General features: G+C 39.8%; 1 protein-coding gene across 3 annotated transcripts in view; it reads right to left on the reverse strand.

Moving 5' to 3' along the window:
* Window positions 1–22,711, reverse strand: part of LOC134217628 (fibrillin-1-like) — a 355,498-nt gene that overhangs the window by 39,549 nt on the left and 293,238 nt on the right. For all 3 annotated transcript variants that reach the window (XM_062696431.1, XM_062696430.1, XM_062696429.1), the window contains 4 exons: window positions 14,365–17,382; window positions 13,825–14,289; window positions 13,524–13,766; window positions 13,328–13,458 (listed from right to left, as the gene is read on the reverse strand). In XM_062696431.1, the coding sequence (XP_062552415.1) occupies window positions 13,328–13,458; window positions 13,524–13,766; window positions 13,825–14,289; window positions 14,365–17,382 (3,857 nt within the window). The remainder of the gene's footprint in view (window positions 1–13,327; window positions 13,459–13,523; window positions 13,767–13,824; window positions 14,290–14,364; window positions 17,383–22,711) is intronic.

Below are 22,711 nucleotides of genomic sequence, written 5' to 3' on the forward strand. Positions count from 1 at the left end.
CACTGGTGTTCATCGATAAAAACGTGAAAATCAAAGCCGCATACTATAAGACCAAGATTCTAGAGAAGGTTGTGGCTCCGGCACTTCGGAACATATACGGAAAAGATCATTACGTCTTTCAACAGGACGGCGCACCGGCCCACACGGCGAATGTCGTCCAAGCGTGGTGTCGGGAGAATTTGACTGATTTTCTCGATAAGTCTTTGTGGCCTCCCAGCTCCCCGGACCTTAATCCCCTGGACTTTTATGTATGGTCATACATGCTGGCCAAGCAGAGCGAACATAAAGTGAGCACTATGGACCAATTTAAGAAGCTCATTTCCAAGATCTGGGACGAGATGCCGATGGATCAAGTGCGTGCCGCGTGCGATTCATTTGAGAAACGTCTCAAGCTCGTCATAAAGCACTAAGGAGGGGTGCTGCCAGCTAATATGTCGTGAAGGTTCTCAATAAACATTATTTTAATAAAAATCGAATCAGAAAAGAAAATCTTGTATATTTATTTTTTAACACATTTTTGAAGTGTATTCGAACTTATTGAACACCCTGTACTTCCCTGATAATATTTGTATGGAAATTTAAACAAAAATAAAAAAATAAACACGGTTCTAGTTGATATGTATGTTCTTCATAAATTGAGCATGTGAGCTTCTGAAAAGCCAATACTGAAATCACCGACAAACAGACATAACACATGATCATGAACACATACTCGGAAAAATCATAATCACACAAACGCTAACGACATCTGTTGTTTTCACAACTTAGGCAAATCGCGAACGAGGTGGGGGTAGTGAGTAAATGTCAGACTCGAGCAAAACCGATTCACGCGCCACGAGTGATCGCTTGGCCGACTAATGATTATTTGAATTGATCAGTAAATCAGTGTACGATGAAAAATTGAGTTATGTGTGTTATGAGTGTTATGTCTGTTCGTCTATGTTGAAATGATTCTTCTGCATCACGTCAAAAAATATCACGAGACAGAAAAAAATATTCAGCTTCTTGCTGCAAAAATATGAAAATTTCGTCTTACCCGTAAGAATTATACAAGAAAATTTGAAGTTCAATCAATATGTCGGGAATTCGAAAAGATCTCCCGGAGATATAATGAACATCTCTCAAACTCACTCAATTTTAAAACGAAATTTGATATATTTGTATTCTATAAGCTCTATGACCTCTAATTATCGCCAACGAAGGTTTTTTGGTGTTCTGAAGCATGCAGCATTGGAACCTGATACGGCTTTTCGTTAACGCGTTGCTTTGTCGATGTCCTGGTACTTTTTCGGTGAATTTATAGAGAACCTGAGGCTTCGGTTCTTCTAGGTTTACGCCTGGTCGGCGATGCAGCGTTTACGGTGCACACCGATTCCAGTTCAGACTATAGTCTCATATACGTTTGGCGACCTTTAGGACTACAAGACAGAAGACTAGCCCAAGATTACGCACAGCAGATAGAAGTGGAATCCAAGGGAAGAGCAGCTATGGGCAGCATCACTTGAAAATGTCATTGATAGCACCGCAACCCCTGCACTTGACACGGAGCCCCAGATCAGAGAAACGACTAGTATGACTACGAATATGAGCAGCAGTTAGCAAATAAAAATTTCCTATTCACCTTAATGCATTTTACAGCAAGAAGTTCCCTGTTTTGATCGCAATCATCATTTAATTGAAATAGTCCCTTCTAACTCAAATTTTGAGTTATCCCGTTTTTGATGCAAATGAGTAGGAATCAACTTAATTTTGAGTAATTCTTTTTAAGCGTTATGAATTAGAATACTTGGGGGCAGGAAATAAAGTGAGTCTGAAAAAAAGCATTCGCATTTTTGGTTACATCACAGATAACAGATATTGAAGCTAGAACAAATTTTATTGAAAATCCTGTGTAAACTTTTGAATTGATATACGTTGGCCCACTACTGCCATCTACTCAACTGATTGCGGCAGTACCTAAGGATGCAGCTGAATAACAACCGTCGAACGCAGCCAATGCATTTGACAGCCGCAATCGGGCTGCGTTTTCAATAACAATGATCCTTGCGCCATCTCCAATCGATTGCCAAACGCGGTCCCAATTTAAAATACATTTGAATTAACGGTTGCGGATGTTTACACACGTATGGGATGCCAGCCTCAATATCTGTTATCTGTGGTTACATTGATAGATAAAGTGGAACGTATGACTTATTTCAGGTTGTATACTATTTCGCCGAAAAACATTTCGCGGAATTTTTTCTCGCGGTACGACATTCTGTGGAATGTATCAATTCTCCGAAACACGTTTTGCGGAATGTTCCTTTTTACCGGCGGAATTCAGTTAGAATAATTACCATTGAAATATTTACCGATTTCTGCTTAATTACATGCATTCCGGGCTAAACTCTTTTGGAATGTGATTCAAATCATTAATTTTTTTGAATGACCTCATCCGGGCGGTATAACGCAAAGTGAGAAAACAATGCCTTCTTGAAAAGGACACGTTTGCTCGGTATAAATAAAAGAAAGAAGGTAGTCCTTTTTATGAATTAACGCATCTGCCCGGTATAAAGCAAAGGGAAAAGATAATTCCTACTTTGAATGGATGCATCTGCCCTAGCGATGGTCGGGTTTCACATTTTGCAAGCCCGAACCCGATTTTTAAATTCTATTCAAACCTGGACCCGACCCGAAGCCGGAATTTTTTTATTAAACCCGAAACAAACCCGTTGGGTTCGATTCGGGTTTCGGGCACCAAAACCCGAAATCCGACCATTTCTGCCGCTATAAGGTGAAAGAAATTGATAATGCCTTCTTTAAAAGAGCTCGTCTGCCCGGTATAAGGCGAAGGGAGTGGTAATGCCTACTTAAAATTGATACATCTGCCCGGTAAAAGGCGAAAGGAGTTGATAATGCCTTCTTTAAAAGAACGCGTCTGCCCGGTATAAGGCAAAGGGTGTGGTAACGCCTTCTTTAAATGAATGCATCTGCCCGGTATAAGGCGAGTAGATGCGTCTGCCCAGTATAAGGCTGAAGGAGTTGATAAAACCTGCTTTTAAAGAACGAATCTGCCCGGTATAAGGCGAAGGAAATGGTATAATGCCTTCTTTAAATGGTAAATTTGTCAAGCAAACAAAGATCATGGGAACACGTACACGATCAAACATTTTAGGCTTGAAAATGTTTCGAAAACTATCATAGCATTTTCTGGTTTACTGAGCTCCATTGTTATAATGGTAATTGTAAGGCCAAAGACATGGAGTAACTCATAAGCAGGATCAGAAGCAACATTCTGGAAATCGATAATGCAGATCCGTACAGCGGTCATGTCATACCAGCAAGACTAAGCTGGACCATATGCTAATATTCATGAGTCTAAGTTTGAAGACTAAGGACAACTCTTTATATAACAAATATCAGATTGAACTGTACTTCTTTGTAGTTTGTTTCCTGAGCCATTCTTTTCATTCCAATTTTTTAGTTGCTACCCGTTATGCTAAAGGATGCTGTGTTCAACTTCTAATCCGGTCCAGGATATTTATCGAAAAAAAAATTTCGACTTTTGTAGGTAAGTTTTAACGTGTAAATCTCGTGTTATACGGATGCAAAAAAATGGTAACTTGGCTTAGAAACCTCGCAGGTAATAATTGTGGAAGTGCTGAATGAACACTAAGCTATTATTATCAATATTCCGCGAAATGGTACATTCCGCCAAAAGTCATTCGGCGAAAAGGTACAAACCGCCGAATGTCGTACCGTGAAAAGTTACAAACCGCCAAATGTTATTCCGCAAAACGTACAACCGCGAAAATAAATCCCGGGAAATTGTTTTCAGCGAAATGTTATACAATCCTTATTTCATGTTCAGAAAATTATGTTGAGCTTTCTAGTATTCACTTGTCGTAAGACGAATTTGTACTATCCCATTAATTCCACCACTTGATTGTGCCTTATTTCATAATAAAAAATAATGGAATAAACTGAAATGTTTTCAAAAGACGAAATAAATTTAAAAAAAATTATAACGAATTTAAAATTTAATCGTAGTAAGCATTTGAAACGCCAGCATACTAAGAAGAAGTTTGAAATTCAATCTCAGCAGGCTGATAGGGAATTCTAAATTGTTCGATTCGAAGGATGACATAGAAAATAAATGAAGATCATTCAGGCAGAAGGACGCTGATTGTTTATCGGCGCCCAAAACTTGTTTTCCACGGAGAAAGTAGAAAATTGCTATCAATTAATGACTGCAATATTCGAATGTGGGCACTCTTTTTGGTTCGGTTATGGTCTCGGTCTCGTACACTGAAGACGGCCACTATTGAGGTCGAAATACGAACCGAACCACAATATTGAAAAGTCAAAAAAGTCAAATCGACGAAATCAAGCTAATTTCTTTGCTTGTAAGGGGACAATTGGTTCTCACTGGTATGCATAACATTGAAGACCTTCAACTTTTACACAAAAAAAAATTAGTCACTTGGAGTTGATGGACCAAAGCATATGATGCACGTTGAACATGTTTAAGAGTTTCCCCAAATACACGCAAAGCGATTCTATCCCTTGGCGACTGCGATTCTGTCGCCGTTGGTATGGAAGCGTAAATGGAACATTGCATGCATCGAGCCAACGATAGAATCGCGACGAGCCTTAAAGTTTGTAGCCATAAATAGTAATAAATTACTAAACGTAATGGAATTGCGAACCTGGCGTCTTCGACAATGTTTTTCAGGAGATCTTTTATTACAACTTTTGTGAAGACACACACCTTGTATATTGAAAAGTAGAAAAATAAAATTTTTCATCTCACGTTTAGGGGGATTAATCATGATACTGAGTACCTAGAAAGAAGCCTAATGATAAAATGACTGAAAGACTCTGCTACGCTGAATCGCATGATAAAAGTATTATTAGATAATCGCTATTAAAACACGAGTTTAGCCACTGTGGGCTGATGAAAACCAACGTCAGAGGCATTTACAAAATTTTTTAATCAGACTAAAATAGAAGCAATCCCCTAAAATATCAGAAATATTTCATAAAAAAATAGGAAATTGCCAATAAAGAAATCAGGGTATGAACAATAATTTTTCCACAAAACAAAAATAAATTAGCACTTTTAAAGCAACAATTTAAATTTTAAGAGATAAATTTTCCATAAAGAAATATAAATGTACCCCGGAAAAAAAAAATGTACATTAATGAATCAATATCAGCAATTGACAATTACAAAATTTTCAACAGAATAAATAACCTTTTTTAACCAAAAATTTAAAAAAATCCAAGGGAAAATCAATAAAGAACAATAGTATTTAATTTTCCATGAAGAATTATAGAAAAAGCAATAGGAGGATCAAGTGTGCCATGGTTAATAACGGAGGTGTTTTTTTCGATCCGTCAGTTTTTATCTTTTTAATTTTTTCAACCAGAATTTTCAAGTTTTTTTGCAATACCTAGTCTTTTTCGAATAAAAATGTTTAAATACAAAATAAACGGTGATAGTGTGTGGCAATGGAATGAACACGAAGAAAAGAACACAACATCTAAAATGGGTTTCCTGTTCAAGAAGGGCCTGTGGGGGCTTTTCAATATGCTCCGGACTTTTCATTGGATCAGAGTCCTCGAAACAGCTCGGGACATTTTGCATAATCGCGTATGTGTGAAACTTCTCAAGCAATGATAGGCCGTTATCAAGAATTTCGATGTTTCCTTTCGCATGCATTTTTTAATGGAGTTTGCCGCTGCAGGAAGCAAAACTGAAACATCCGGTTTAACCCAGGGTTTAACGCACCGGATAGACCTCAAAAGACAAGGAAACTCGGTGGGTTTATTCCAATTTATCTCTTAACTGATTTATTATCTTGACTATGTAGATTAGCTTCCGCTATGAAATCTCGTACTGATTTATATTTCCCTTATTACACTTTTTATGTTTTTGTCGTTAAAAATCTGTAAGAGTTTTTTTATCATCAGACTAAGGCCGGAGTGGCCTGTGCTGCACATAAAAGACTTCTCCATTCAGCTCGGTTCATGGCTGCACTTCGCCAACCACGCAGTCTGCGGAGGGTCCGCAAGTCGTCCTCCACCTGATCGATCCACCTTGCCCGCTGTGCACCTCGCCTTCTTGTTCCCGTCGGATCGTTGTCGAGAACCATTTTCACCGGATTACTGTCCGACATTCTGGCTACGTGCCTGGCCCACCGCAGTCTTCCGATTTTCGCGGTGTGAACGATGGATGGTTCTCCCAACAGCTGATGCAACTCGTGGTTCATTCGCCTCCTCCACGTACCGTCCGCCATCTGCAACCCACCATAGATGGTACGCAACACTTTCCTTTCGAAAACTCCCAGTGCGCGTTGGTCCTCCACGAGCATCGTCCAGGTCTCGTGTCCGTAGAGAACTACCGGTCTTATAAGCGTTTTGTAGATAGTCAGTTTGGTACGGCGGCGAACTCTATTCGATCGAAGCGTCTTGCGGAGTCCAAAGTACGTACGATTTCCAGCCACTATGCGTCTCCGAATTTCTCTGCTGGTACCGTTATCGGCGGTCACCAGTGAGCCCAAGTACACGAATTCTTCAACCACCTCGATTTCGTCACCACCGATAGAAACTCGTGGTGGGTGGCTCATATTGACCTCTCTTGAGCCTCTTCCTATCATGTACTTCGTCTTCGACGTGTTGATGACTAGTCCAATCCGTTTAGCTTCGCTTTTCAGTCTGATGTAGGCTTCCTCCATCCTCTCAAAGTTACGTGCCATGATATCAATGTCGTCGGCGAAACCAAATAACTGGACGGACTTCGTGAAAATCGTACCACTCGTGTCAATCCCTGCCCTTCGTATTACTCCCTCTAAAGCGATGTTGAATAGCAGACACGAAAGACCATCACCTTGCCGTAACCATCTACGGGTTTCGAAGGGACTCGAGAATGCCCATGAAACTCGAACTACGCACATCACCCGATCCATCGTCGCCTTGATCAACCGTATCAGTTTATCCGGAAATCCGTTTTCGTGCATTAGCTGCCATAGCTGGTCCCGATCGATTGTATCATATGCGGCTTTGAAGCCCAAGTCCTGTTGTTAGGTGGGACGCTAAACAGCCATGACACGACGGCCCTCCGACGAGACAGGAGGTTTGCGCAGGCCTAATAAGCCGCCTTTAAAAACAACTATTACGAACGACATAGAAATCTGTAAGGGTGCCCCTTTTAATTTATCTTTTTCACTCTTAAGAAACAAAATTTTCATCGAAAACCTTTATCCAACTTGTAAATCCTTCCTTACAAATTTCAGCGCTTCATTTTGCAAACAGATTTTTTTAATACTTTATTAACGTGATTTTACAATCAGGTGCTCTTGCCGCTAAAAAAGTAATAACATAAATAAAAAATACATTAAACTGTCTTTCATTTCTATGTTCCTCACATGATGAAAAACATTCCAACAATTTTTAAATCTATTTGTATTTCTGAAAGCTATCTAATCTAATCTCATACTTGCGTAGCCAATACTTGAAAGCATCCTGGAAAACAACGAAACAAACATTTTTCTTTTCATACGGCCAGGCCAACTACGCAGTATGTACCGCAGAGATGACTCCTAGATATTAAACGACTTCAGGAATACCTAGTCATTTAATAGCTTGGAATCGAGGGGAAAAGAAGAAAGCGTAGACATCCCGTACCAACGCACTTTTTTATACACTACACATTTGTTTCGACCGCGGTCACTGCACTAGTTCTATTGTTCTACTTTTAAGCGAACACCGCACAAAAGTAGAGCGCAAAAACCAACCACACTGGAAGACCGTCGAAACGAGACCCCGATCTGTGTTTCTGAAAGCTATAAACATTAATTTAGAAATCATTCAAAATCAGCTCTAGCATCTACTAACATGTTTCATTTTCAAAATCTACATACCGATTAAGTCATAGAAAAATTCTACTTTTTGCATTCTTATGTATTGTTTATTTTTAAATAAATAGGTAGAACTACACCCTGAGGACATTTATGCTACATGGAACAATATCATCACCATGTACCTTTTATCTTATTCAGGGCCGGATTTAGCCGGAAAAAGGCCGGGGCCGACGTTATGTGGGGGCCCCAAAATGTACAAAAAAGGTTGGTTTTGGTACATAAGATTTGTGGGGGCCCGGGGCCACGCCATAAATCCGGCCCTGATCTTATTATATTAACATACTAATAAATATATCTAGAAATGGTGATAGTTTCATCAACAAAATATGTCTGGCAGTGCATTTTTATTTAATCTCAAATAGAGATAAAATAAGAGTTGCTTAATGATATGTATTTGCTTTCCGATTGCAATTAATGTGGTTAAACAGCCGTGGATCTCGCTTCTTTTTCTACTTTCCACACGTTAAATTAATGGTGCCGCGGTCACTCAATCCAAAATTCAAATGAACAACCGCTCACTATGAGTGATTCATTGTTTATCCTCGCGAAGGATGAATAATTGAACAAGATAAGGAAATGCTAATACTGTTGAAGAGAAGTTGCATAGGTCACATCACTTTTTTCGGTGAATCCCGATCTATGTTACTGATTACCCCACCCAACTAACGCAGCTTCCTTCCCGTGGTAATTGTGGAGATGCAGAGGTATTCTCGGTCTTTAGTAGCAACAATTGCCACACACTAACATTCCTTCCCCTTCTCAACTGACTGTAAGGACTTGGCCGGCGCTGTTATTGGTCAACATTTGGGAGCTGCTGAAACGTGCACCTCGAGAATAGATTGTAAATCCCAACCACTATTCTCTTGGATCGAAGTGCAATTTACACCAGTTCTGATCAATCACGGAGTAGCAACCATTGATATGTACAGCCAGTCTAAGCTAAGCTAAGCTAAGATAAGCATAAAGAATTATAAAAAAAAACTACAAAAATCTGCATTTTTCCCATAGATGACCCCTTTTTTAAAGTTCATGGAAAATTTTCTTTTTTTTTTTCATTGACCTTTATTGATTATTTTGTGAAAAGTTTTTAATTTTTTGGAGAAATATATTTATTTTTTTGGAAAAAAAAATTATTGTTTATTGCTAATATTGATTTAATTATGGAAATTTTGTATTTTTTACGTGGAACATTTTGATTTATTTATGGAAAATTCTTCTTTTATAATTACTACTTTTGATTTTAGAAGTGCTAATTTGTTTTTGTTTTGTGGAAAAATTTTAATTGTTTATGGAAATTTTGCATTATATTTGTATTATTTAAGGAAATTTTATATTTATTTATATAGTTTTAAATTGATTTCTTTATTGGCAATTTCCTATTTTTTTTATGGAAAATTTCTAATTCTTCATGGAAATTTTATGTTGCTGCCATTTACTCACTTAAATTTTTTCAACCTAAGGGCTGGGACGCTATTGATGATATCTACGATTGAATTGTTCGGTTGTTTTTTGTACTTTGAACAGAACTACTGACAAAACAAACACTTCAGGATAAAATTTTGGTCAAAATGTTAACAGCAAACAAATGCTTGTCGAATCTTGAACATATTATTTCTCACGCTGCCGACAATTGCCACTCGATGATGTAGGTACCCCAAAATGTCTTCGTTAGTTCAACTCAATAATTGTGATTCTTGGGAGAAATTTAACTAAAGTCAAAATATAGTTTACTTTACACTTGCATTATATTTGCATTTTCAACCAGATTGAGCTGCACTTTAAGTTTTTTTTTAATCGTAAACCCACCTTCGATACTCAATATATACCTACTTCATGATAAATTCCTTAGAAAAATTCCCAATTGTGAGAGGAACAAAAAATGAGTTTAATAAATCGTTATATAAATAAACACCTGCCAATGCGTTCACCTCACCAGCATGGGATAAAATTTTGAATAAGTACAAAATAAACTTCTACATGTATGAAAACTGATGCATTTTCTCCTCATCCATAATTTGAACCTTCCGTAGGTCAGCAGACAATGCCTAAAGTGGATTGGTTCGAACCACGGTTAAGGGTATTTTATCAACTTCCCAGGACATCAAAATATTTATGCCATTCGTATCATATGGGACGTCCTTAGCCGTGCGTGTACAATGCAAGCCATGCAGATTGCTGAAGGTCTCAACTTCCGTGGGCATAACATTATCACTGTGGTAGCCTCATGAAATACGAATGCAAAAATGGTAACTTGGCTTAAAAACCTCGCAGTTAATAACTGTGGAAGTGCTGAAGCTGCGAGGCCGCAAGATACTTTTACATAAACTAATTATTTTGCGGTCATAATTAACATTAAGCTGAGAGGCGGCATTGCTCCAGCTGTGAAATGCGCTGCAAGTAAAGAAAAAACGCCAGTTCACTCATATATGTATCAATCAATGGGCAGAAAAAATCGATAGCCTCTATCTAGGCCTATCGATGAAAATATGCCGAAAAAGAACGGTGCCGTCAACCATCGACGTTGACGCTGGTCTATTACACGCTTTCCTATTTTGTTCGATAGATGCGCGTTCCCATTGATGGGATGTTACACATAATTTAAACCTCAATTTTGATCGTGTTTGCTATTTACACACATCACACGCTCGCTCGGTCACACTGACTCAACTGTCTGCCTTCATCGATTTATGTATTCTTCATTCCAGCATCTGCAGCATCTTTGCCGGATGGTTATCTTCATGGTAATTTGGTACACGCTCTTCATAGCTATCATCAACTTCATTTCTTAATTTATTCTGGAGTTGTGCTTCTATCTTGATGATGTTGACTGGAAGGATTGATTCGAGGAAGGGCTGCATTCAACCACGCAATTTCGGGTCTCAGTGATTCCTATTTTGGATTCATTGATGAATTTAGTAGTTTTAAATATGTTAATTTAAATAGGGCTCCGGTTCTTCATCTAATAGCACCCGTTTTTATCCTTTCGAAAAGGGAAAAGTTGTACGAAAATGAATTAAAATGATTTGTTTTCAGTGTATTCACAGAGGAAGTATTGAATTTTTAACGAGATGCATAAATACCAACAGGAAATACAAACGACTAATCATTCAATTAAATAAAATCATAACTTGCATGTGCATTTAAGTTTAAAATAATTTTAGTATACAATAACAGCAAATTAGCTCCAAATATGTATGTGCATAAACAATAATAATTTGAAAATGAATCCCACACATTTTTAACAACATTTATCATTAGATTTATTTTTTGTCGTCATACAACAATCAAACAATTGGATTGAATGCGAATTGGTTTGCACTGTTGAACGCCAATTAAAATTCAATTGTACAGAGAAAGAATATGAGAGAGTGAAGGCATTTAGAAAAAGGAAGCATACAATATGGCATAAAAAATTACGAGCGCAGAATAAACCTTCAGCGAGTAAAAAATGTGAAAATCCACATTCACAGCCTTCATTTTCCGAGAACTGCTAACTCCAACGTCGGCGGTACAGACGGCCGATGATGTTTTCGGTGGTGCTCGATGATTTTTCGGAGAATTCAGCGTTTAGTATAATTGGACACGTGTATTTATTTTGGGGGAGCCAGGGATTGAGCACTGCTTCATTTCCCATCAAATTCTGGACAGCTGAGGTGAGTTTCGTTTCCAGGAAGGATTGAAACCAAATGTTTTACCTCCATGCTGGCCGTTACCCAGATGATCGGTTTACATATTTCAGGTTACTGATTTTCTACCATATACATAAGTATTAACAGCGCTCATGCATGAACAAAAAAAAAGCATATTTGATGGTTGAATGAAAAGCGAAATTGTTTCGACTGAAATTTATCACAGGTCGCGTCCAGTCTATAAACCTTTTCGGACACATAACCACCTACATTACAATCCTAAATTCCGACGCTGCATTGAGAGTGGCCAAGCGAAACAATTACAGAAATTTAAGTCTGGATTCGTTCCGAAATTCTTACGAACCATTCCTGGTTTTTTTCGGAAGAATCCAACGGCGAGCCAGAACGATTTCTGGTATCGAGTTGTATTCACCTACGGCAAGACTTACATTAGCTCTACAACATCGGATTTGAGGATGTCTACTTTCTTCTTTTCAAAAAAAAATATGACAATACTTATAAAACACTTTGTTGATATTTAGGTAAGGTAAGGCATTTGAGTATCACTGAGAAAAGTTTGATCCAAACAGATATATGAAAAACAGATGAATGAAAATACGTACAAAAGAACTGGTAATTAAAACGAAAAAATAATCGTTAATCAATTGAAACAACCTAATGGTTTAATTCCTTCTTCAATTTGTTATATGAAAACCATTAATTCATTTAGTCCTGCTACAAATTTGGTCTTGATCATGGTGCTTCCAAAACAGAATATAGGTTCGGTTAATCGTTTTTTTTAAGTTTTAAATTGATATTTTCGATAATACAAGCAGAAAGATTTTCTTTTTTTAAATTAGTTTATTGAACTTTTTATTCCGTTAGAAGCTCATGCCATGGTAATTTTAAATTGGAACAACGTTCTCACTAAATTACTGTGCGTATACTAAGCTACCATGTTACAATTAAACTATAAATGTCACACTTTTTCAATAAATAATGGTCAGTGCTATGGCAAAAACGAACTTTTACAAAGTAAATCTAAGATGAAGAAATCCTATTAATAGGAACTATGGAATTCAATTAGTTTTTCTTATAATCTTCGACAATATGCCTATGCAATATAATACAATTTCCAACCAATCATTCACTCTAACTGGCACTGTCTTAGACGACTCAATTTTATGACCGGGGTCGATGATAGTGCCGACGATGCACAAACCAATGGTAGACATCGATAAGGTACTCTATATGGTCAGATCGAGTTGTGATATGATTGCTTTCGTCTTCCCTGTCGCCATCCCCGTCTCCACTGAAGTCGCTAATTAGGCCGAGCTCGTCATCGTCGTATTCATCCTCCTCGTCGGAGCAGTCCCAAATATGGGCTATCGTTGATGTGGAACCAGAGCTGGGATAACGACCTCGACCCAACACTGGAGGTCGGTGGAGAACCGGAGGAAAGTCGATCTGTTTTCTATGGCTATTTTGATTGAGCTTGTTTCGATGATGATCATTAGCACTTTCGGAAGACAACCGAGGGCGTCGGTTGTTCGATATGGGCGAAGATGAGTTGTAGCTGTTTTGTAAGCGGTTCGGCTGAGATTTGGCGGTGGTAGTTGGCGCACTCGATGCAGAATTAGATTTACGCAATGGCACTCGACTTTGGCTGATGGTTGCGGGAGTTGAAGTAGTAATGGTAGTAGCAGTCGGTTTACGGCTTTTATTATGAACGTGCACAGGCCGGCGATGGTGAGGATGCCAAATGGTATGCAAAACTATGTGGAGTCTACTTACGGGGCTGTTGGGGTCTACCAGAATCGGTGACTTGCCCGGACAGATCAGGTACGACTCGTGATCCTCGAGCCGATTGGTCTCCAACGGGCGCTGGTGAACCGGTCTTCGTTGACCATAAGGCTCTAAGGGAGCTAGGGATGAAGAATAATATTTATGTTCAGAACAATCATTGATAATCGAGGAGAGTTATTCTTGCCTTTTACGGTGATTCCGAAGCTACATTTGGCACTTAGTCCATCGGCATCAGTCGCCACGTAATTCACGTAGTGTACTCCAGCTATTAGCACCTGGCCAGGAGTGTGAGATTTGTACAGCTGTTTAATTTCGGACTCAGTCTCAAAGTTGGGTTCAACCCAATACACGGAACGGGAAGTCTCGTAGTTCTCCAATTGAACGTTGAATGAATCTGGACAGTTGACGACATTTGGAGCTCTTCGTTCTACGAAGAAAATGTAAATGATTTCAAGAGCTTGTAACATAGAATAGGAAAAGTTTACCTCTTATCTTGATAACAACCCGACAAACATCATTCATCGGAGAATTGGGACTCCTGGCACGGAAAGTGACTTCTGTCTCCCCTGCTGGTAGTTCTGCTTCTAACTGTTTACCCCACGCAGGATGAGCATCCACAAACTGATACCAATCAACGTTAGTTTTGGGTTGCTCGAACCTAATTTTCATGGTGTAGTGTCCCACCGGAAGCACCTCGTGAATATCGGCTGGGCAATGAATTTGCGGTTTTATGACGACGGGTGCTGGAGTGGCCACCGGAGCACACCGAAGATTTGGCGTGGGAGTCCACTTCTGTTCTGTATCGCATACTGTGGTACGTTTCCCAACCGGTTTATAACCAGGTTTGCAATGTAAAACACAGCGTTCACCGGAGAAGATCTTGCCAGACATGCAAGCCACTGGCAGAATTGTGCCATGCTCTGGACGATTGAGTCGTGGGCATGGTTGAGCTGAAAACAAAACAAAGAACATTTATTTTCATAATCTATTGAATCAAATTTCCATAAGAAAAAATCAACACTTACGAATGCAAAGCGATTCCTCTTCGCCCCATTGTCCAGTACCGTTGCATTGCCTTATACTTTGTCCCAATAGTTTAAAACCTTTCTTGCACGTAATGCTGCACTTGGTTCGATAGTACAGCTGTGTCTTGTGTCGGGATCTGGAGCATCGTACATCACCATTTTTAGGGGCTACCAGCGGCTTACAGCGGTCCTTGATTTCTAAGCATGACTTTCGATCCTTTCCCATTTTATGTCCCGGAGGACATACACATCGGAAGCTCCCTGCCAAATTAATGCATTTTGCCTTGTGCCCGCAACCACCGTTCTGTTCGAGGCATTCATTCACATCGATGCATTGACCCAAATCATTCTTCTCGTATCCGCTATAACAATCACACGTGTAAGATCCCAACGTATTGATACACGTCTGTTGACAGTTATTACCGTTCGGAGATTGACATTCATCAATGTCCACACATTTGGCTAAATTTGTCTTATTTTGTACGAATCCATCCCGACACGAACATTGTGGAATACCTTCCCGTAGATTACAAAAGTGCTCACACCCACCATTTCTTAATGCACAAGGATTGCTCACCTCACAAGTCTTATTATCACTCATTAACACAAAACCCTTTTCGCATTCACATCTGTAACTATGAGGAAGGTTAACGCACCGTTGGCTGCAACCTCCATTCAAGGACGAGCATTCATCGACGTCTTCACAAGTTGCATGGTCGTCACCCAAAACCATCCCTTCCGGGCATTTACACTTGAAGCTTCCGTGCTGATTCTCACAGACATGCGAGCAACCTCCGTTGAAATTGTTGATTTTGCATTCATCTATGTCCAGACACGACATTTTATCAACATCTAAGCTTAATCCCGAAGGACATGAACACTCAAAACCACCCTTTGTATTAACACAATCGTGAGAACACTTCTTATATTCATCAGAGCACTCGTCAATGTCCGAACAGGTCCTATTGTCCTTTTCCAACCGATGACCAATTTCACAACCACAGCGATACGATCCAGGCAAGTTGACACAGTGGTGTTCGCAACCACCTTTGTTCAGCAGTGTCTCACATTCGTTGATGTCTTCACAGGTAAATTTGTCCCGTCCCAAAACAAATCCGGACGGGCATTCACATTCGAATGTTCCAGGGACGTTTACGCAAATATGAGAGCAATCGTGGATTTTCGTAGAGCACTCGTCAACGTCACGACAGGTCTGCTGGTCATCCTCCAGCTCGAACCCGGCTTCACAAGCGCATCTGAAGTCTCCCAACAAATTAATGCATATGTTTGAACAGTTTCCGTTGTTTTCGATACATTCATCGATATCTACGCACGTGTGGCGGTTGCGTCCGAGTTCAAAACCTTCAGAACACGTACAATAATAACTTCCCGGAAGATTCGTGCAAGTATCCGAACAGCCACCATTCTTGTGTTCACACTCGTTGATGTCAACGCAGGTTTTGAAATTATTCTTTTCAAGCTGGAATCCTTTCGGACATGAACAGGTCACAACGCCGTGTTCGTAGCTGCACCCATGAGAACACCCGCCATTATTCAACTCACATTCATTAACAAAGTCACACGTCAAACCATCCTCCAATAAGTAGAGCCCTTTCGGGCAGGAACATTGATGTCCTCCGAGAAGATTAATACATACATGGGAGCAGTTTCCATTTCTTTCTTCGCATTCGTTGAGATCAACACAAGAATGACGGTTTTCGGCCAAGCGATATCCATTATGACATGTGCAATGGAATGAGCCTTCTGTATTGTGACACACGTGGTCACATCCGCCTTGACTTATAGAGCATTCGTCGATATCGACACATGAGCTGCTATCTTCCGGTGATGCTACAAATCCTCCATAGCAACTGCACTTATACCCGCCTTCGAAGTTTACACAACTTTGTTCGCATCCTCCATTGCTTTCGCGACATTCGTTGACATCACGGCAGGTTCGTTGATCTGATTCTAGTTCAAACCCTTGTGGACACCCACACAGTGTTTCAGCGTCTGGATCACATGAATGCGAACAACCACCATTGTTCAGATTGCAATCATTTATTTTTGTGCAACTCTTCCCATCCTCGGCCAATTCCATATTATCTGGGCAATCGCAAAAGGTTTCTCTGTTGAAGAATGTGCAAATATGGGAACATCCTCCATTGTCAGTTGTGCATAAGTCCATCTGTCTACAGATGCCATATTCGTCGAGTTCTTTACCCTCCGGGCAAACACACCTATAGCTCCCATAAGTGTTCAAACAATTCAAGTCTCCACAGAGCTCTTCCTCGTCTTGCTCGTCACATTCATCGATATCATCGCAAGTCCTCTTGTCCGTCGATAACTGCAAGCCTCTCGGGCAACTACACTCATATGCCCCAGCTGTGTTGTGACAATTATGCGAACATAAGTGTCTGCCCAATTCACACTCATCAATGTCATGACAGCTATGATCGTGCTGTTGATGGCCGGGAGGACACTCACATCGGTAGTCACCTCCCTCAATCATCCGACAAACTCCAGGATTGCACCGTTTCTTGTACTCCTCGCCGCAGCTGTACACATTCCTGCATGTTTTAAGATCGTATTCATCCAATATGTGAAATTCCGGACAGCTACACATGAACCCCTCCGTTCCATCCTTACACTCGTGCGAGCATCTAGTTTTGTTCGGATTTTCATACAGGTCTGCACAGAAGTCTCTCACGCACGTTTTCCGATCATTATTCAGATGGAAGTTATCCGGGCATCGACACTCAAACGAACCGACCGTATTCACACACTGGTGGGAGCAAATGGCCACCGCGGCACGGGGACGCCCCAGCCCATCTCCCTCCTCGTCCTCGTCGTAGTCATCCTCCTCACGTTGAGCATAGACTTCACACTCGTTTACATCTTGGCACGACCTGTCATCGTCAGCGAGCTCGTAGCCTGCCGGACAGGTGCACTCGTACCCGCCGTAGGCATTCCGACAGAAGTCGCACCCATGTTCCTGCTCCGCGCACTCGTCGATATCTGAAAAACAAAAACCAGAGGAGATCAATCAACACAAGCTCAGACCCAACTAGCGCTCATATTTCCAATTTAGATTAGTCACTTCTTCCGAGCTCCCGGCAGTCGTATATATGCAAATTCGAACAACGAATGAAAAACCCACCACAACTGCCACTGCTGCTTGTTGGTACTGCGTGAGAAAAAAAAATTGTTGTCCATGCCACTGGGTTCAATCATTCATTCGCGAATGGGACTAATTTGGCGAACAGGATTTTAGAATGTGAATTTTTGGGCAGACTTTTGCGAGCCCAACGGAAATTATTCATGCCACCACCTGTCCCTGTTGGGAAACTACGCCGGAGCCGTACGGAGAGGATGTTGCTAAACGCAACAATGGAGCTTTTGCGCCAGTTTTTAACTTCTATTCAATCATATTCATTCTTAATTTCATATAAATAAATATAAATACAATAAATCACTGAGATTTATTGAAACTGTAATGCCATCTCCTTTTTCTCACAGAGATTTTAGTCAATTTACGTCAAAAGCAGGATTACTCATAGATATGAGAAGTCCTGTTTTTGAAGGAAATTAAGTAAATTCACGTGGGAAAGAAAGAGAAAGCAATACAATTATACTCAGTCACTGAGTAGATGAAAGTTAGCATGTTGGGTTTCAATATGAAATCGAGAGAATTTCTTATCAATTCAAAAGACTATTTCTTTATTTAAATAGAGCAGCTGGCAATATTTGAAAATGTATGTTCTAAGCTGCACAGTTCGAACAAAACCTGTAAATTTCCGTTCAAGTAGGTGTAACAAATTGACCTCCGTGTTTAACAACATAAATTTATAGGCTCTTTTAAATTTACACGTGATGTAATTTATTTGTTCATATTTTTATTGAAAAATACGTCCTCAGTAGAATGGCCCAGCCTTGTATGGGGAGAAAAAAAGTTGTCGAATTCTACGGGGCACCCCCCAGGATTGTGCCTTTGGGTAAGAAAATCAATCTCTGAAAATTTCAGCTCAATCGCTTGTTGCATAAGCTGGCGCATTTGATTTGAAGTTTGTATGGTGGTTTCAGCCAAAATGCATAGGAAAATACACCTCCGTCTTTTTTTTGTTCAGAAAATTGGTTCGGTATGCCCGATTGAGCTCAGATTTGCAACAAAGGCAGTTGATATGTTAAAGATCAATTCCACAGAATATTATACGACGATTGAAATTCCAGTTCAGTTAAGATATATTTTTCATGATTCTATCAGAAACCTCGATAAGCGAGCACGTAGTTGTTTTGAAAGAACCACTTCTATACATTTTGTTCAAACCGCAGCTGGCATCCATTAAGATCAAGTGGTGGAATTAACTATCCCAAATAATACGAACTCGTCTTATGATAAGTGAAAACAAAAGATATTTTAGTTAATAGATAAAGATTGTTGCTGTCGTCGCTGTCCGGAACATCTTTTGCTGGCGAGGATAGGGGAGCTAAATGTCAAAGAAGGAAAATCCATACGATTTGACAGCTTAACACCCAACATGTTCCGGACAGCAGAACAAAGGGTACCGAAGCGACAATCTTCATCTAGTAACTAAAATATCTTTTGGGAAAACATTCCACTAAAAGCTCAAAATAATCTTCTAATCAGATTCTTTCAAATTTTTAAGGTGAGTTCTTTTGTATTTCAACAGGAAATTCATCTGGGCTGTGGCATCTACGGAATGGCAGTCAAAAGGGCCGTGGATCAGCCATTCATCTGTTGCAAGGACAGTGTTGATGAGAGTAACATATTGGAGAAATAAATAAGGGAATTGCTGTATGTACTTGCGGAATCTTAGGATGCTTTAGGCGGCTTTAAAACAATTTTGTTTGCTGCAGTACGTGACAATATTGCGGGTTTGAAGAGGAAATCCGACTTTACCTTGAACAGGACTCCTGTTTGGAATATAGAACTAGAGAATATAGAAAGATGGTATTTGGATTTCAAAGCAGGTTTGGGATTTACGCATGGGCGTAGCCAGGATTTCGAGAAGGGGGGGGCAGCTTTTTTGGTATTCTAAATCGTAGTTTTATAGTAGTTTTATAAAAACACAAGAATATTAAAACATGAAACCAAATCCAAACCAAATCGAAACAATAATGATTACAACAATAATGGATTTAAAAATGCGTGATTTATTGCTCTTCAGATATTTTTAAATAAAGTGAGAAAAATATTAACGGACTTAGTATCCAGAAAGAATATAAAATCGGCTATAACAATTATTATAAAAATCCTGCATTCTTCCATCAGTTTAAGAAAACTAGAACCATACATTTGAATTTCTAAACAAATCCTTTCCGAAGTAATATTTATTATAAAATTGGCAGAAAAATTAATATGCAAACTTTCTCCAGGAATTCCTTCGACAATTGCTTCTGGCATTCTATCCTAAATTCTATCACGGATTCTTTAGCAATGCCTCCAGCAACTTCTTCGGCACTGTCTTCAGGAATTCCCCCATAAATTTTGCCGGGAATTGATCCGAAAATTCCACCATTATTCACTCCAAGAAAATCTTCACGAACTTCTTTATAAGTGCTGCAGAATTCCCTGCAATAATTATAATAATTTCGTGCTGCTTCCCATAATTTTTAAGAATAAGAATATTCCATGGAAATTCCTGAGAATTTCACGAAAAATCTTCGAATTTCTTGTGTAAATTCCATAAAATTTTCCGTGAATTAATTTCTTGTGAAAATTGCAAAGAATTTCTCCAGGAATTCCACCGGAAATTTATTCAGAAATTATACCGAGAATGAAATCAACAATGGAATTTTCGGAGGAATTCCTAGATCAATTCGCAATGAAATCCTGAAAGAATTTCGGTGGGAACTTTAAGATTTCCAATGGGAGATCCTCCAGGAGTTTCTCCGAAAATTCTTCCAGGAGTTCCACCGGCATTTCCACCAAGAGTTTCTCTAGGATTTCCTTCGAGAATTATTCCGGTAGTTCTATCGGCAGTTCCTCCGGGAATTTCGGCAGAATTGGAATTAATTTAGGCTTCTTCAGGAATTTATATAGATTTTCCACCAGAAGTTCCTCCGAGAATTTCTCTGCGAGCTCCTCAGGGAATTCTCCAGGAGGTCCTCTGATGATGATGATGGTCCAGCTACAAACCCCAACAAAGGTTTCAGCTAGACGAGATTTGTCTATAAGATGAATTCTATTGTTTCCGAGAATGCTTCTGGTATCTTCCCCGAGGTTCCTTTGAAAATTCTCCCGGGAGCTTCTTCAGAAATTCTTCCAGAAAGTTCCTCCGGGAATTCCACCAGCAATTCATACGGGAGTTTCTCCGGAAATACCTCCGGAAGTTCCACCAGAAGCTATTCCAGGAAATTATTCAGGCTTTTTTCAGGAAATCATTTAGGCTTTCTTCAGAAATTAAGCTGGAAATTCCTCCCGAAGTTATTCCGATAGTTTCTCTGGGAGCTCATCCGGGAGGTCCTCTAGGAATTCTTCTAGGAGTTCTTCCTGAAATTCCTCCGGGAGTTCTTACGGGAGCTTCTCCGACAGTTCCTTCGGGAATTCCTCCGGAAGATCCACCAGCAGTTTCTACGAGAATCCCTCCGGGAGTTTCACCGGCAGTTTCTCCGGGTGATTCTCTGAAAAGGAACTCCCGGAGGAACTCCTAGAGTAATTTCCGGAGGAAATCCCGGGGGATTTTCTATAGGAATTCTCGGAGAAATTATCAGAGGAATTCTCGGAGGAACTGCCGGTGGAAATGAAAGAATTTCCAGAGGAAATCCTGGAGGAACTCTCGTAAGAATTCTAGGATGAACTCCCAAAGGAACTTCCGTAAGAATTCCAGGAGGAACTCCTGGAAGAATTCTTAAAAGAACCTCCCAGAGAAATTCTCCGAGGAACTTCTGGAGGAATTTGTATATAAAAGCCTAATGAAATACTAAATGAATTCCTGGAAGAAAGCCTGATTGAATTCCCGAAGGAACTACTGGTGGAACTTCAGAGGAACATCCGGTGGAATACCCTAGAGGAAGAGAAAAAATATTTCCAGAGGAACTTCCGAAATCCCATTTCCCGTGAAATTCCTGCCAAACATCCTCCAGGAATTCCCTGTGACTTTCCTGGAGGTATTACCGGAGAATTTGTTGGAAAAACTTCCGGAAGAACTCCCGGAGGAACTCCCACCAGCACTTCTGGAGGAATTCCCACATGGAAGTCCTGAAATAATTCTTAGAGAAGTTCCTAAAGGAATTTCCGAAAAAATATCTGAAGGAATTCCCAGAAAAATACCAGGAGAAATTAATGCAGAAATTCCCAGATGATATCCTGAAAGTGTTCTGAGATGAATTACTGAAAAAAATCCCTGCGGATTGTTCCGAAGAAATTTCTGGAACAACTGTTGGCAGATATCCGAGTAAATTCCGAGTGAAGTCCGGAAGGAACTCTAGTACACTTCCGCAGAAAATCTCCCGGAGAAATTCCTGAAGGAATTCTTGGAGAAGTACCTGAAAAAACTCCCGAAAAAATACCTGTAAGAATTTCTGGGGAAATACTTGGACGAATTCCAGGAGAAATTCATGAAGATATTTCTAGAGGATTTCTTGAAGGATATTCTGAAGTAATTGCGAAAAGAATTCCAGATTGGAATGCTAGAGAATTTCGCTCTTGAATGTTTGGAGGTATTCCCGGAAAATTTCCTGGAAGTAATCCCGTAGGAATTAAAGGAAGAGTTCCGAGAAGAATGCCCGGAAAAGTTCCTAGAAGAATTTCCGAAGGAATTTCTTATAGATTTACAAGTGAAATTATGGAGCTAAATCGGAGGATTTTCGTCATAAAGTTTTGAAGAAACTTCTGGTAGAATTTTGGGAAGAAATTCCGTATGTATTCTTGACGGAACTCTCGAATGCATTCCTGAAGGAAATGCCTGATTCTTCCTGAAGAGAGAATAGCCGAAGAAATATCTAGAAGTGAATCTTGGAGAGAAGAAAAGAAATCTTCAAGGAATTTCTTCGTGAATTTCCTAAAAATATATTTAGTGGGGGGTTTCTAGATAAGGAGGAATTACAATTACATGAGAAGGATTTTCGAACGATTTTCAGAGGAATTTGTGGATAACTTTCCGGAGGAATTCAGAAGTTCCCAGGGGAGCTTCTAGAAGGATTTCAAAGAGAATGTTTGAGCCCGAAATGTTTCGAGTTGTTTTGAACTATCATATATTAGGGGAGGAGGTACGGTTGTGGGCACCCTTTTGTCTTTGATCCATAACTTTGGCCCTAGTTGATCTTATGTCGACATTTGTATACCAATGGAAAGCTATACTAATAACCATACTACTAGCGAAAA

The sequence above is a fragment of the Armigeres subalbatus genome, chromosome 2 (assembly GCF_024139115.2).
Source record: "Armigeres subalbatus isolate Guangzhou_Male chromosome 2, GZ_Asu_2, whole genome shotgun sequence".
Lineage (NCBI taxonomy): Eukaryota > Metazoa > Arthropoda > Insecta > Diptera > Culicidae > Armigeres > Armigeres subalbatus.